Source organism: Parasteatoda tepidariorum, chromosome 11, assembly GCF_982258835.1.
Source record: "Parasteatoda tepidariorum strain Cologne lab strain chromosome 11, Ptep-v5.0, whole genome shotgun sequence".
Classification (NCBI taxonomy): Eukaryota; Metazoa; Arthropoda; class Arachnida; order Araneae; family Theridiidae; genus Parasteatoda; species Parasteatoda tepidariorum.
This window is the reverse complement of record NC_141765.1, coordinates 13,283,687-13,301,404: the sequence shown is the minus strand read 5'-3', so window position 1 is coordinate 13,301,404 and position 17,718 is coordinate 13,283,687. Positions and strand designations below refer to the sequence as shown.

The following is a 17,718-nucleotide window of genomic DNA, read 5'->3' as shown; positions in this document are numbered from 1 at the left end:
GAGACTGATAGCTTCCTTTTCACGCTCACTAGGTGGCAGACTTCGGTTGCAGGTGTGAAATAAGTCACACTTTTCCACAGGTGTTCGTATTATTTTGTCATCAATCTGTATATTGTATATATAATTATATATATATATATATATATATATATATATATATATATATATATATATATATATATATATATATATATATATATATATATATATATATATATATATATATATATATATATATATATATATATATATATATATATATATATATATATATATATATATATATATATATATGGAAGTCTTTTATTAGTATATATTCTTTAAATAAGCAATTTTTTGGTATTTATTTCAATTTTTAGTTACTATTTTATTTGTAGTTAACGAATGTTTCAAAAATTCTGATTGATAAAAGTTCAAATTCTCGCAAATAAATATGTGTGTATATGCTACCACCTCAGAAAAAAAAACATTCTTAACTTCTTTCACATTTTTCCCATTTCAATTCAATTTCAGTGACTTTTTTGTATTAATACTTTCAGAACACAAAAAAATACTGAATTACTGAGATACATTCCTTTAAAACGAAGTCCATAAAAAGTTAATCTAAGTAATAACATGAAAAATACGTAGTGCATAGCTTCATTTAAAATACTTCTAAGATACTAGTATGCAACTTCTTTTGTGAGAATTGGATTCGAAGGCACTAAAATACGCCAATACCAACTCATTGTGTAACCGGAGTTCTTCCGGAATCTTGAATCGGAGTTCTTCCTCCCTCTCTGCGACTGACCATCATTAATAACAGGTGTGTTCTTGGGGGGGGGGGAGGACTGTCTTGAGTACTACAATAGTTATCTTTTGGATGGGAGAGGATATGAGCTACTGCCTGAAAAATAAAACGTTCACTGAGGAACTGCTATATCTACTTCCACAATAATTTCTTTTTGTCCTAATATTTAACTAATAATAACGCGCATCCTAGTTTCGTACATTTCGCACATTATTTTTGAGAATAAATATGTGAAAATACAACTTTTTTCAATATTTTATAACTGTGAAACTGTTTTACCGATATTACTAAAATTTCATTCTTATTCATTAAAAATTACGTAGTTTAAAATTACATAAAAATGTGTAGATTTTACAATTCAAATGTTTTTCAATCATCATTAAAAAATAAAAATAACTGCTCAAAATTATTTTAGAGTAGAATTATTTTTGGATGAACGAGCTTAATAATTGTGAGCAAAATGTTTTCGATTTATTTAAAAGTTCATGAGAAAGGTGAAATACGCAAAAAGTGAATTTAATATATAGTGGACCAAACTTTCGACTGTAATCCTGATTAAACTATTCGGATCATATTTTTCTTATTTCTCACTGAAAAAAAAAATCCAAATCTGTCGGAAAAAAGATACATTTATTCAGGGAAAGTTTTTGGGCTTGATTTCGTTTTTAATTAATAGTTAGAATTAATTAATTAGCTTACTTTAGTTCAACCGTTTAAATCGTAGACTGGCACTCACTGCGTGAGAATCCGGCCACTATAGCAAAAGTTATCCGGAGTAATGTCTTTCTACCCCCCCCCCCTTACTGTGCCTTGACTAGTAAAATGTAGAACGTAAACAATAACATCTTCAAACAAAAGTGAATAAATAAAACATTTACTTCTAAGATAGTTATTTGTACTTGACTTTATGATTATTTTTTCGTTTTGTTACAAATCTTCCACTTACGAAAATGAGATAAATTTAGATTTTAAGGTGTGACATTGAATAAGTTACCCTTGACTCTGACGAAATAATAAGTTCATGAAAATGACCTCTGAAACGGATGTCCGGCCGACCCATTTGAACAAATGAATAAAGCAGCATTAATTACTCTTCCGTTGAAACCACATCCCTTCCAATCAAATGATTCGGAATATTTTATAACTAGACTAAAAATTAAGTTTTTCCACTGTTGTATTTCTACCACAATTTTGCGAACTGCACCGCCCCTCCCCCCCAAAAAACGGAACACTTTAAAAAGTTATGAACTAGTAATCGATCGGGTTGTCACTTATTCGAATACAATCTTTATAGATTGAAGGGCAATCAAATAAATATGCTAATTAATTACTACTGACGATATTTTGAGCTACGAAATCGAATAAAAACATATGTTTTTATAACTTCGAAGTCTACATTTTTATGCCTCGGAATAAACATGCCAGATCTTCGACACATTTGGATTCTTGACCTCAAAATATGTGTTTGTAGTAGCCGCATTCTGGAAAATGTATTCCCAAAAGATTAGTCAAGAGAGTGGTTTGTACACCTTAATATTTATATCAAAGTTTGCGTATTTTGCAATATCTCTGGAAATATTTAACAGAATCTAAGAAAACAGTTGCAAAACTCATTTATTCAAAGTTATTTCAACGCAAACAGAAAGAAAATTGATTTTTTTACATTTATTTATAATTTTTTATTATTAAATTTAATGATTGAATATTTTTTGAAATGTATAGTACACAATTAAAAGGAGTGTCCGAAAAGTAAGTTGGTTTTGGAAAAATTCGCATAACAAAATTAATTTTTTTATGAAAGAATGGGCCCATGTCCAAGAGGTCGTGAGTTCGATCCCTGCCGGCTGATGACTCCCCGTGTAGTAAAGAGTGACACGTGCATGTTAAATATGTCGGGTCACAAAGTCCTCCATGTTCCCATAGCAAATTATACCTCTGGGGGTACTGATGTGGAGATTGATCTTTCTCTGGTTAAGGTCAAAATTACGATCGGTGAATGAATGAATAGAAGTTTGAATGGGTCCACCCTATAAACAGGCAGTGACGAATGCGTGACTGAAGTCATATTCTTGGCCATAAAGAGCGTCACTGAAAATAGGAAACGCACCCTCTGCCTTAAATTCGCTTAGTTTGATATTGGTAAGTGGCATTAGATCAACAACAACAACAATGTATGAAAGAATATTTCGGACATTTTTTTTCTACTTAGTTACCACCATTGTTTAGTCATTTATCATATCAGGAAGAAAAAAAAACTTGTTTACAACCTCGTCAAAGAAAGATGCCGCCAGTGAAGACAGTCTCTGCTGAGTACTGTTTCTTGTGTCATCACTGTTAAAGCACCTTTTCCCAAACTCACTCATCAAGTTCAAGAGCCACTGTTATTTGAAGGTACGAGTTCAATGTTGTACGGCAAGTAATCAAACTGCTCCTATCCGAATTGTTGAATAAGGTTTTGAGTGAGACCAGTAGAATAAGGATGTGCGTTGCCACGAAGCAGTACAATGATTTAGCTGAGCATTCCACAACTTTTGTTTTGAGTTTCGCGCTGCAATTTTCGTGGTTAATAATGTGGGTTTGCATATAAATGAAAAGGAAACCCTAACCATGAGAATTACTGCAAAATCTCAACGATAACATAAAATTGATTAAAACGAAATTGACAAAGTGGAAGAATTTGCGCATCTCGGTTCTGTCATTGACAGCAGTGGAGTAGTAGACCCAGATAGCACCATTACCAGATTGCAATAAATATTCGACAGTCTCGGAGACTCATTTGTGAAGTCGCATGTGACCTCTGTGACGTCGACGCTAGGGTTTTTGAAGGTCACTATGTTCGTCTTTGAGGATGTCACATTTTGACGTCTTTCAAACCTCAACACGAGACCACAATGAAACATATAACTGCCGCTTTCACGTCACCATGTGACAAAAATGTGATTCATGTCTCAGCTAGTCAAACAGTGAACCTATTGAGATGTAAACGTCACAATTTCGTCACACTTTGATACTGTTGAGACGTGAATAAGTCACATCTTTGTCACATGGTGACCCAGTTGAGACGTGAGTGTGTCACATCTTTGTCACATGTTGACCCAGTTGAGACGGTCACCATGTTGAGACGTGAATAGGTCACATCTTCGTCACATAGTGATGTCACTGCGACAACTAAATGTCTCAATGTGGTCTCATGTTGAAGTCTAGGTCACCTCGAAAAGTGACGTCACCAGAGACGGACATAGTAATATTTTTGGACCCACGCATCGACGTCGCAGAAGTCACATGTGACTTTATAAACGAGTTTCAGTGACTGTCGCATTTTTGCCGCAATCTGATAACGGTGGTATCAGGGAAAGAGCATTTATTTATTTATTTTTATATTAAAATAGTAATTGACTTTGCGATGAATTCAAAGCTAAAATTAATTCAAATTTTGCTACTACAACGATCCTTTTCTGACAGGAAAAAAAAACGAACAACTAGAAAAAGTTGAATGTTTTGCTTAGTAATTTGTGCTGTTACCTTAAATTAAATGGTCGATTATCGAATATTCGGCTAACAATTAGTGATTCAATTTCAACCTTGATTTAGTTGATGTATTCATACAGTTCTTATAAAAAAAATTATCTAATAATATATAGTGCAAAATAATTTTATTAGTTTTTAATTTTTCTGAACTTAACAAAAATAGCCAACCTTTAAATATTAAAATATTTTACTGGAAGAAACTTTGAATGACTTTTTATAGTTCGTTCTCACTAACTTATGAGTTTTAGTTGTTGGGTTGTTATCTGTTATAATCAGGGTTGGCATTTTGTCCGGAAACCTATTTCTCCCAAAATACAGGAAGAAAGTGAAAAAACCGGAAGTAACTGGCAGAAATGAAGAAACTGGATGATATGGAAGAAACTAAAAATTACCAAATATATTTGTTTTACAATTATATTTAATGGATAGTTCAAAAAAATATTAATTTGAAAATTATTTTGTTATTTTTTTTTTTTTTTACTGCTTACCGTTTTTTAATGCCGATGTATTTTTTAGAAATTGTAAATAGTAATTTTATTTTTCCTAACTTTCTTTTTATTTAAACAAACTGATATAATTTAATTATAAATTATAAATAACTAATTTTTCACAATTAAGGTTTAATGCTAGTAAATCCTAAAAGGAATAAAGTAAACCTACCAAATTGTTGCAAAAAAACTTTGCTATAACATTTAAATTTAAAACTTGCAAGTTTTATTTAAAGTAATTATTCTATAATTGTAATTTTAAAATGTTCATTCGCGATTTTATCGGCATACTTTCATGATTTTTAGTTCAAATATCAAAAAACCTTTAAAGTTCTTTTACCGCTTAAAATTTTTATGCCATTAATCATGAACTAAAAATTGAAATTCGGTGATCAGTGATTAAAAATTCTTGTGTTTATTTTATAAATTATAGTTAACTTATAATATTGTGCTTAGGTATGTAAAAAGGACATTTATATTAAAAATATCAAATGATAAATTCCTTTAGCATATTATCTAAGAATTGTTTTGAGTACTCATTCTTAACAACTTTTGAATATGAATAATTAGTATGTTGTTTGTAATCATGAATACTATAAGGGAAAATTTTTTCTTGATCTGCGGTTGAATAATCGGCAAGTCTTGACAACGGAGCTTCGTCTTTACGCTGTTTTAATACCACTTGTGTGTATACTTTTTTGTTTTGTTTTCTGATAAGGATTTTTAAAATTATCTATTAAACATGGTTATTACGAAACAGCCTGTATATTAGAAAGTTTAAATATTCAAATTCAAAAATAAAATAGGTTGTTTTGTTTGTTGTTTTAAACAGTCATTATTTTCATGAAAGCCAGAGAGCATTTTCGTGATTCAAACATAGAGAAAATACGTATCATCTACTTCATATTAGTCTATGAAGTCGAATAAAAACTACATTATTTAGATTCAGCTGAACTTCGAACAGCTGAAGATCGTACTTGTAATTAATTTTACATTTAATTTTTGAATTGCTAATCAAACATTCTGAGCAAGTAAGTAATGATTATACTCAGCCTCGGAGGCTCTAAGCACTTAAAAGGTTTTGATGCTCCTTAAATGTAATTTAAAAAAATCAATGACAAAAATTTAAAAAATATATATTTTTCTTTCTTAAATAAAATTAAAATAAGTTTTCAACAGTACATTTATATGACTGCAGAATTAAAAAGTTTTTGCAGAGGATCGATAATGGGAATGAAAATTTTTCAATTAACTCTTTGAAGAGTTTTCAATGCTAACCACAAATTTTGTGACCTTAGAGGTGAACTAAAATAATTTTGACAATTCTGATGTTTTATTTTTTAAAAATAATTCACTGACCCATAAGGTATTCTTTTTTTTTTCATTTTAATTCTATGAAATATAGCAGGGCTTCTTAAACTGTGGGTCGTGACCCCCAAGGGGGTCGCGAGACTACTGAAAGGGGGTCGCAAAGATCTGATACTTTTCAATCATTATAAATAAAATTTTAAAATTAGTATACACACTACGTACAAATATAAATACAAATAAAAATCATACAAAATACTATTGTAGTTTTATTATAACTATTTTTTGAAAAAAGTGGCTATGCAAAACTGTTATGTAGGGCCTATAAATGAAAATATGGAAGTAGCATTTAAAATAATAAATACAACGCGCTCCTCGATTTTCAACTGAACGTTCGACATTGATGTCTGGCCGCCGGCGTCAGTGTTTGCAAGATAACTTAGTGATTATAAGTACCCAGACGCCGCGTCGCCTTACAGCTTACACATACAATACGGAAGCATAATCAAGCTAGGCTAGGCGAATCGGCATATTATTTTTATAAAAGAATAATAAAAAAAATTAAATTAAAGCTTCTTTTTCGGCGTCTTTGTGATACGGTGCCTTTGTGCGCTGCACACTTTGAACACGCCATGCGTCGGGGTTGATCTGATCGTAATTTGTTGTCATTGCACTGGTAAAAATTCGAGTGTAGTTATTTTTCTGTTTGTACTTCAGTTTGGACTCAGCTTTGTCTTCGTAGTGACATGTGTGTATTTACTGTGTAATTTTCAGTTGGTGTTTTTAATTATTACGTTAAAGTTCAACTACATTTTGTTTAATTATTTATTATTATTTAACCATCATGGATAAATGGCTAATTAAAATTCCAACTAATAAGTCTCCCACGCCGTCACAACCAAGTTGCAGTGCTTCAAATCCGACTTCTAGCAATACAAAAAAATGAAAATATGACGAATCATATTTGCAGTATGGCTTCACATGCTCTTCTCACAACAATGAAGAACAACCAGTGTGCTTAATTTGCAAAGAAGTTTTGGCTGCAGAAAGCATGAAACCGTCAAAACTGCAACGACATTTGAATACTAAACATGCAACGTTATCAAAAAAGCCAATAGAATATTTTGAGCGTCTTTTGCAAACATCAAATAAAGAAAAGAACACTTTGGAGAAGTATGTTACTTTGAATGATAAATATCTATTGGCATCGTATGAAGTTTCGTATTTGATATCAAAAACGAAAAAGCCTTTTACTATTGGAGAGCAACTTTTACTACCTGCAGCTATAAGAATGTCTGAAATTGTTCATGGTAAACAGTATGCTGCTGAAATTAGTAAAATTCCATTATCAAATGACACTGTGTCCAAAAGAATTTCAGACATTAGCAATGATCAATTTCAACAGTTTCTTATGAGGCTTAAAGACAGCTCAAAGTTTGCAATACAACTGAACGAGTCGACAGACATTTCAAAAATGGCACAGTTGTTATTTTTTGTAAGATATATTTATGAGGGAAGCATTCATGAAGATATACTGTTTTGTCGTCCTCTGGAAGGTCATACTCGTGGAAAAGATATATATAAAAAAGTAAATGAGTTTTTTGAAAACGAAGGATTAAATTGGAAAAATTGTGTTGGTGTGTGCACGGACGGTGCTGCAGCAATGACCGGACAAGATCTTGGTTTTACAGCATTTGTTAAAGCTGGAAATGATCATATTACATTTACACATTGTATGATTCACCGAGAGGCACTTGTTGTTAAAAAAATTGCACCAGAATTAAACACTGTGTTTTTTGATGCAGTCAAAATCATTAACTTTATTAAAAGTCGAGCACTTAATAGTCGATTGTTTAAAAATTTGTGCATTGATATGGATTCGGATTATACAAGTTTATTGCTACATGCTGAAGTTAGGTGGCTATCAAGAGGTCGAAGTTTGAAACGATTATTAACTTTAAAAGATGAAGTTCTTATATTTCTATCAGAGCAAAATTCTAATTTGGCCGATTATTTTCAAGATAATTTATGGCTTCTCAAGCTATGCTATTTGGCAGATATTTTTGATAAAATCAATGATATGAATTTATCAATGCAGGGAGTCTGCGTTAATATGTTTATGTTAAAAAATAAACTTGAGGCCTTTGTTAAAAAATTCTTATATGGAAGAACAGAGTGGAAAGTGGATCGCTCGAAATGTTTCCATTTACTGACGAGTATATAATTAGTAACAATATTTCAAAAAAAGATACTCCTATAACAAAAATTATAGTTAATCATTTGAAGGATATGGAAGTTTACATGCATAGGTATTTTCCCAATGATATCGATACACAACAATGGATTTGCAATCCATTTTCAATTGAAATGGAAGAAATTAATTTTTTAAACTTAAAAGCACAAGAAGAATTTGCCGAATTAACAAGTGATACTACCTTGCGACTTAGATTTTCTCAAGTGCCTGTGCATGAATTTTGGATAGAAATCAAATCAGAATATCCCCTACTATCGGAAATGGCAATGAACAAATTACTGCCATTTTGTACAACATATTTATGTGAATCAGCCTTTTCCACATTAACTTACATAAAATCAAAATACCGCTCAACTTTAATAAACGTTGAAAATTTATTACGATCTGCACTAACTCAAATTGAGCCTAGATTTAATTATTTGTGTAAAAATAAACAATCACATCCGTCACATTAATATTGTTTGATGTTAATAATATGTTTTTATTAAAAAAATTGTTACAAAAGTTTATTTTTTCTATTGAATATATAGATATAGTTTTATGTTTTCTTATAAAAAAATTGTTACAAAAGTTTATTTTTTCTATTGAATAAATATATATATAGTTTTATGTCATTCTATTTATTGTGTTTTATTACGACCGATATCCCGTCAACGTTTCCAATTATATATATGTGAAATGAATGGGTACGTATTCTTTAATCCTTATTTTATTTACATTGTAAAATAGTGCGATATTACATCTACATCTACGGTTAATATATATTTCATTATATGGAGGAGGGGGTCGTTTAAAATTTCCTAAGCTTGAAGGGGGTCGCTATATAAAAAAGTTTAAGAAGCCCTGAAATATAGCATAATTTTTCATTCAAATTTTCCAGGTGTTCCGTAGTGTCTTTTAATATGCTTTTAAAATTTTCAACTCTTTAATTCTGATGTTTTATTTTTTTAAAAAAAATCACTGACCCATAAGGTTTTCTTTCTTTCATTTTAATTCTATGAAATATAGCATAATTTTTTATTCAAATTTTCCGGGTGTTCCGTAATGTCTTTTAATATGCTTTGAAAATTTTTAAATCTTTAATTTGTCTTTTAATATCTTTTAAAATTAAAAAAATTTTTTTTTACTGTGGGTCTCAAGTTGATATTCATGTAAAAACAATAACCGAATTTTAATGAATTTTATGGAGAATAAAAAAAACATACAAAAGCTCAATGCTGTATAAAAACGGAATTAATAATCAATAAAAATAACAAACAACTTCTTTGTGTGTTGGGAAACTCTGAGAGTGTTGGGAAACCAATGACAATTCTCCGTGAATTTATATAAGTTTTCTTATTACCTACAGCATTTATTATAATTATTATTAACTGGATTAATTCGCTTTCGTGTTTGTAATGATGGTAACATGCAATTTAAATTTCAACCACTTTCCGACTAGCTATAGTACTCAAATCTTTACTTGAGCTCCGTGCTTATTGAGAATACAAGTCGTTTCCTGACCACAACAGAGTTTATTGATATTTTACGGCAAATAAGACGTATCACAAATCGATATTTTGAGCATTGTAGCCGAAGTGCTCCGTTTGGAACTGGAACTCTGCGTCTGATAACAATTCAAGTTACTTTTGTTTCCTAAGTATTTCTAAGCAAAATTCATATCCATTTTATTGGCTGTCAAATGTTGACCCATTTCAAACATTAACAGCTCCAAAACTAGAAAAAATAAAATAAAAATTTTAAAAACTATGCTTTTAGGTGGACTAAAAAGAAAAAATAATTGTATTTTTGTTACACCGAAAACGAAAAATATAGGCGCATCTCTTTCTGGAGATAAATAGATAGAGATTAAAGTTGGTGATAATCCTATTACCAGCCTTCACGTCTTTAGAAAGTGATGTGCTCAACGTTTCTTGTTTTAGGAGTGGCAAAATCGAATTCTTTCTTTTTTTCTCGCTCACTTGAAAAACGTAGCGTTGTAATGCCTGGTTTGCCCGCAAGACTGCGCTAGTGTAAATTTCACCCATGATCCTCTCCGCACTTTCTCTCGAACGTTTAATTTGAGTAGACATAGAAAAAAGTGATTTTGATGTCTGTCTTGTGTTGTGTTTGTATTATTTATTGTAATTAAAATGTTAAAATAACAAACTGAGCTAGCGCGGTTTATTATAGAGGCTGCCCACCTATGGGGCCCGAAGTCTACATTTTTATGCCTTCGGACAAGAACCGAAAATAATGTACAAAACGAAGCGAAAGCACATTTGCATTGTTTTCCTTTACGTCATGTTCCGTATTAGAAATAGTTTTCGTCGAATTTCCGAATTAGAAATCCTAAGCAGGGATTTCGAAAATAATGCATCGATCGATGATTAAAATATGAAAGTAATGTTAAGTATTTAAGTTTTTTTTTTTTTTTTTTTTTTTACATTCGTGATGCTCAGCTAAAGGATTAAAATATTCGAATGTTTTGAAAATAATAAGAAGGATGAAGATTTTGTAAACTGGTCAGATAGAGGATATTTGATGAATCAAGGGATACTCTATAGATATGCCCCAGACTCCGATGCAGAGCAAGCTCAACTTGTAATACCTTCACAAGAAAGAGAAACTATCATGAAATTGCCTCACGATTTCTCCTACTGCTGGTCATTTTGGAGAGAAAGGAACTTACCAACGCATTTCTCAGAGATACTATTGGACCAGCATGAGATCTTATATTGAAAATTATGTCACGAAATGTCCTGAATGCTGTCGTTTCAAAGCAACCAATCAAAAACCTTCTGGACTTTTAAGAACTCCGGCGTACGCTCAACGATTCGAGACTTTGAGTATAGATTTATTTGGACCGTTACCAGAAAGTAAAGAAGGCTACAAGTGGATTTTTATTATTGAAGATTACGCAACTAAGTGGGTGGAACTCTTTTCTCTTGTCTCAGTTATTGCACATGAGTGTGCAACTAAACTTATTGAAGAAGTTTTCCTGAGGTACGGAATCCCAAGGAAATTAATTAGTGATAATGTAAGTTCACAATTTGTAAGTGCTGTGCTGCAACAGGTTTGTTGTACACTTGACATTGATCAAATCCTAACTCCACTTTACCATCCACAAGCAAATCCAGTCGAAAGAAAAAATCGAGACTTAAAACCTCGTCTTGCTATCCTTGTGGGAGATTCACATAATTCTTGGTCTGAAAAATTACCAAGCATTCGTTTCGCTCTAAATTCTTCTAAATCAGATACAACTGGACATACTGCAGCATATTTGCAATTTGGACGTGAATTGAGGACAATTGATGATGTAGCCTACGATCTAAAAGCTGTTCTGGACAATGATAACTTTGTTCCGGTGTTCCGGAAGTCACGCCGTACTTAAAGACATTGGACTCAATCTCTAAGACTGTTAAGGAATGCGTTGAAATGTAACAGGACCAGAGAAAGACTTATTATGACCGGAACCGTAAAAAACTGTATTTTACTCCTGGCCAAAAAGTTTGGGTTGTTTTACATCCTAATAGCAGAGCTTACAACGAAAAAACCCAGCAAAATTTATGCCAAAACGCGACGGGCCTTATGTGATCCTAACTCAACGATCACCAGTTTCATACGAGGTGGCCAGTTTGCACAATCCTAACGCACCTATTGGAACTTACCATGTTTCGGCATTAAGACCGTTCTTTGAAATGGAGACTACTCCAATTGCTCCTCTGCGAAAAAGAGGAAGACCGAAGAAAAATGCTGTTTTAAATGCGAGATGCTAATTAAAACAGAGGGGGAGGATGTAATGCCTGGTTTGCCCGCAAGACTGCGCTAGTGTAAACTTCACCCATGATCCTCTCCGCACTTTCTCTCGAACGTTTAATTTGAGTAGACGTAGAAAAAAGTCATTTTGTTGTTTGTCTTGTGTTGTGTTTGTATTATTTTACTGTAATTAAAATGTTAAAATAACAAACTGAGCTAGCGTGGTTTATTATAGCGTTTAAAATTTTATTTTACATCATAATGCGAAATAAAACTCTTATTACAATCAATTAAAAATATTCTACACATTTAATATGTTGAATATACAGTTAAAGTTTTGTAATCATAAGTTATTTTTATAATTGAATCATTATATGTTACTTCACTTTGATTTCTCTTCTGGGAAAATTAACAAGAGAAAGTGAGTTTTGTATTTAAGTCAGAGGCTAATAGATTGATTACTTTATAACGCACAATATGCTTGTATTGAACACTATTTTATTGCAAATTCACAAATAGTCAGAGAAGGAGCTTAACGGAAAAAATCTATCAGTTTTATTTATTTATATTTTGCTTACATAATCTGCTGGCTATAACAAAACGATTGTTGTTGCCTGTCGGTCTGATCACAGCTCAGCGAAGTTTCAAACTCAAATATTATAAAATTATTATTGTAAAATGATTATTGTAAAAAGACAACATGCAAGCGAGGGGAAATTTAATAATGATCAATTAGAAAAGTTATTTTTCCTCACTCTAATAAAAGACATTAAATCAGTTAAATTTAAAGGAAAAAAAACTGTTGTGTATCAATTGCATTGATAGAGAGCAATTTTTAAATTAATAGTTAAAATAACTTGACAATTTAACTAGTAGTTTTTATTGTATTCCGGATATTTCATGTACATAAATAATCTAATATTATTTTGAGAGGTTTAATATTGTTCAATTATGATTTTATGCATTAATATAACATGTTGCTTTATACATATAAACAATATATTAACTAAAACTGGTTATTAGTTTTAATTTTAACAGTGCACTCCATTATTTAATTTTAAAACTACTTTTTTTTTATCTGTTTCCCATGCTTTTTATTTAAAGAAAATATAGTAATACAGAAAGCATCACTATAATAGAGTAATTTAAAAAGTTATTAAAATATGAAGTTATTAAATTAAAGCTACTTAATTATGGAGAAACTATGAACTTGTTAAACTAGCTAAATTTGAAAAGCCTTTTTTTCAATTTAAACTAAATTGGTTTTAATTTAATTATATTAAAAATATTGATGCAAATTTTAGCTTCAAAAATAATGTAGAATTTGAAATTTTTTTGTCAGAGGAATATAATTGAAAATTTGATCATGAAAATAATCAGTTAATGTTGATAAATTTAATATTTTTTTAAATATAAAAACTTATAAAATTGCGCAGCATAACATGAAGAAAAAAAAAAAGCAAACAGAGAGAATTCGAAAATCTATTCGATATTTTCTGAGAAGGAAAAAAGTGAGCAAAAGAAAAAAGTGGACACCCTAACTTTTCATTAAATAATCAGATTTTCCCATATTAGGACTCACGGGGTTAGTGGGTCAATTCTTAAATGTGCTAGTTTATTAATTTAGACGATATTTTAATTGAATAATAAATTACGAAATCAGACATAAAAACGTACTTTCTCTGAAAAACGTAACTTATTTCTGCGGATTTGGAATTCTGACCCTCAAAATACGGATGTTAACTAATCGCAATCTGTAAAGTATGGTCTCAGTAGTTTAAATAAGAGGGCAGTCAAAGGTTTGGATCCCTTAACATAAATTTCACATTTTTGCTCATTCCGCTAAATCTCGAGCTATTTTTAAACGGATTAAAAGATTTTTGTACATAGTTATAAAATTCGTTAATTCAAAGATAGTTTCATTTATTACACTAATTATTTTTATTCCACCAATTTCATTCCAACTATTCCAGCATATTGAGGAAGGGAATTAAAATTGTAATACCTTACAATTTTAATTCCCTTCCTTAGATAAAATATATTATAATAATTATTATTTTACTTGGAAATATATTCGAATTAAAGAATTTTATAATTGTGTGCAAAAACCTTTTTGACTCACTTATCAATTTCTCGAGGTAGAGCGAATTACGCAAAAAGTGAAATAAACATGAAAGGGTCCAAACTTTTAATTTCTCTCTCTAAACCTAAATAGCTGAAATTCTTAATCGAAAAAATTTTTGATTGTAAGGTATACAATTTCTTTACATTACCTTAAAGAATGTTATTTAATATGGAAAACTACTAACTTTGAGCAAAATCAGTGGAATCGATATTGAGAAATGAAGTTTTTAAAAAAATCGTATTTTTAAAATACGATTTCTCGGGAACTATTCGACCGATTTTCTCAAATTTTGTATTTTTTAAGAAAAATTACTTTCTGTAAAATGAAGTAAAAAAATTGTATGCTTTACAATTCAAAATCTCTTCAGCAATTATTAAATGAAATAATAAAAAACAATAAATATTGACTATAAGTTATTTATTGCATGAAATACTTTTAAGAAAAAGGAATTTTATAATTGGGTGCAAAATTTTTCAATTCGCTTAAAAAGTGCTCGAGTTATGGCGAAATACGCAAGAATTAAAATTAACATTAGGGGGTCCAAACTATCGACCGCTCTCTCCTGACCAAACTTTTGAGACCATATTTCCCAGATTGTGGCAAATCTCAGTATATTGGGAGTCAGAAATTAGAATTTTTTGAAAACAGGTATGTTTATTCAAGAAAAGGTAAATTTTTGTGTCTGATTTCAAAACTTAAAATAACGGCTTCACTGATTAATTAGCAATTTTGTGGTCACCCTTTTGAACCATTAAGGCTGAGTCTTAATACATGAAGATGTGATCATTATATCAATAGTTATTCAGGGTCAGGAAGGCGGTTCATTTTACGTATTTCGCTACATCCGGAGAACTCTTAAAGCGAATTGAAAATTTTTTACTCACAATTATAAAATTCGTTTATCCAAAGATAATTCCATGGAAAAAATAACTTTTAGCTACTATTTCTTACTTTTTATTATTTCATTTCGTAATTGTTGGAGAAATTTTGAGTCATAAAGTATAAAAAATTTTTTTACATCATTTTAAGAAATCTAATTTTACAAGGCAAAATAGAAAATTTGAGCGAAATAAGTCAAATAGTTCTTGAGAAATCAAATGTTAAGAATCTGACTTTTTTAAAATTTAATTTCTCAGGAAGTATTCGACTTACTTCCCTCAAATTTTGAATTTTGCCATGCAAATAAATTACGAATGTTGTTTTTCAAACGTATGCCAAGTGGGCGAAAATGATTCATAAATGGAGTAAATGCATCTGATCTTGGTATAAGCTTTCTTATTTATTGGAGTTTACACTCGATTTGGTATTAACTTGAAATAGCACAGTTTTTAGTGTTTTTCAACACAGAATTTGGAAAGGTCACATATTTAATACTGTATCTTTATCATCAGCACCCTTTTTCAAGGATAGATAATAAGCATCTTTTACCTAAAAACTGTACTGTGCTGCTAAACCGCTCAACTCAGTTAAAACATAATTTCAGAAGCTGTTGAGAGCATCAAAAGCAACGTTTGTAGAAAAAGTTCAATTAAAATAATGACTCAAAATAAAAAAAGTAGCTTAAAATGTGAAAATATGCCTCTAAACAAGAATCTTTTCAAAATGTCTTACCAGTGTAAAGATGTGATGAACTATATCAATATTTCAAACATTTAACGTATTTTTTATAATTCTTAGTTTAAAAAAATAAACTAAAATACGTGATTCATGTTTTATTATTTAAAAATATCCTGCATTTCTACGTCTAGAAAAAAATGAATAAATATATTGTAAACCCTTTCCGAAAAGTTACACTCAGTATTTGTCATTTAAGTTATTTCTTAAATTCTTAATTACAAATTTAGTTGTAAAAAGTTTGTTCACGTTTTTAAGTAATTTGTGTGTTGTTTTTAAATAATAGAATATGTGTTGCTCCCTAGTTTTAAGTTTTACATTATTAGTGTAGCTATTATAAAATTAGTTGATTTTTTCTTTTTTTTGTTATAATTTTTTGCCTTTTAAAAATATATATAGATCTTAATAGAGTACTTTTTTAAAACTTTCTTTATTTGTTGTCAGTTCATAATTGGCCAACAATATTGGCTACGCAATATCTTTAGTATAGATTCTCCACCACTATGATAACTATTCCTCTATTTAAATTTAACGTCAAAAAAGGAAACTTTAAACCTTAATTTAAAAAGAAAAAAAAAAAAAACAACTATTTGAAGCAACTGCTACTGTTTAAATAAAATTTTATAAACTTTTCGGAACTTGTTAAAATTGGCGAATTTTGTTGAAATTTTGAAGTACCTTTGAAGGAATAGAAAGATAGACGTCATTGGAAGGTTAGGGATAATATATGATCCCCTCAATAAAAAACCTTTTGAAAGACCCCCTTAGTATTTCAGACATATGAAGAAAAAAAATGTAGGCCGGGATAGCCTGGTCGGTAGGACGCTGGGCCCATGTCCGAGAGTTCGTGGGTTCGAGCCCCACCGGTCGAAGACTCCCGGTGTAGTTGGTGACTGATGCACGTTAAAATTCTATCGAGTCGCAAAGTCCTCCATGTTCCCATAACAAATCAATACCTCTGGGAGTACAAGATTGGAGATCGATCGTTCTCTGATTCAGATCAAAATTACGATCTGTGGATGAATGAATGGGTGTATGAATGGGTGCATCTTATAAACAGGTGTGACGTATGGTGTGGCAGAAGTCGAATTCTTGGCCATAGATGGTGCCACTGAAAAACAAGAATCGCACACTCTGCCTTAAATTTGCTCGGTTTCACCAAGCAGGCTTGCCCGTGTGGCAAGTGGCATTGGAACCAACCAATCAACCAAAAAAAAAAATTTTTTTTTTCATGAATCATCATTTATTTAAATCAGCTAAGTTAAAAACAAGCTAAAACTTTTTTTCCTTAAAATTATCATTATGCTGATGTGTAACGGATGAAAGAAATTTTATTTTTTTCGATGGAAACTTTAGGTAAATTTTTAATTGTGTATTTTTATCTTCCTCCCCCCCCCCAAGGAAAATGAACGGTTGTGATACCCATTATCTCGCTGAGATGGGGGAGAATTAGCCCTTTAAATGCTACTATTTGAAAATCATATTTCTTTACTTGCAATACTAACAAATCAGTGAATCAATTTACATGAAATTAAATGTAGTTCTCTTGAACAATCATCTTCATCACGTGAGTTTTACGTAATAGCTTTTTCAGAGGCATTATTATCTATTTTTTGTAGTGTAAAGCACCCAGATTTTTTTCATATATAGAGGCTATTTTCGTATCCTTAATTTATTTTTTGTAGTTCGGATTACAACTACAATACTTTATGAATTTGGGTAGTTCAGATAATTTGTACTGAAGTTATCAAGTTGGTAAAGAACGGCACCAATTGGCAATGCCCATACTTCAAAAGAGTATCGAAGCAATATTCAAATAAATGACGAAATGCTACAGTTGACCATTCGAATGTAAATAATCTGGAAATCATGT

General features: G+C 30.7%; 2 protein-coding genes across 2 annotated transcripts in view; both read left to right on the top strand.

The window, feature by feature from the left end:
* The window catches only part of LOC107448390 (uncharacterized), a 57,209-nt gene that overhangs the window by 6,525 nt on the left and 32,966 nt on the right, over positions 1-17,718 (top strand). The window lies entirely within an intron of this gene.
* On the top strand, positions 3,963-9,259 carry LOC147801246 (zinc finger BED domain-containing protein 5-like). The gene is made up of 3 exons (XM_087154458.1): positions 3,963-4,031; positions 7,085-7,847; positions 9,249-9,259. The coding sequence occupies exons 1-3, from the start codon at positions 3,963-3,965 to the stop codon at positions 9,257-9,259; spliced, it is 843 nt and encodes a 280-aa protein (XP_087010584.1).

Excerpts from the sequence above, each read along its gene's own strand:
- LOC147801246 (XM_087154458.1), top strand. The coding sequence starts at position 3,963 with ATGTCTCAATGTGGTCTCATGTTGAAGTCTAGGTCACCTCGAAAAGTG. Across the intron at positions 4,032-7,084 it reads CGTCACCAGAGACGGACATA|TATGGCTTCACATGCTCTTC; the intron begins GTAATATTTTTG and ends TCATATTTGCAG.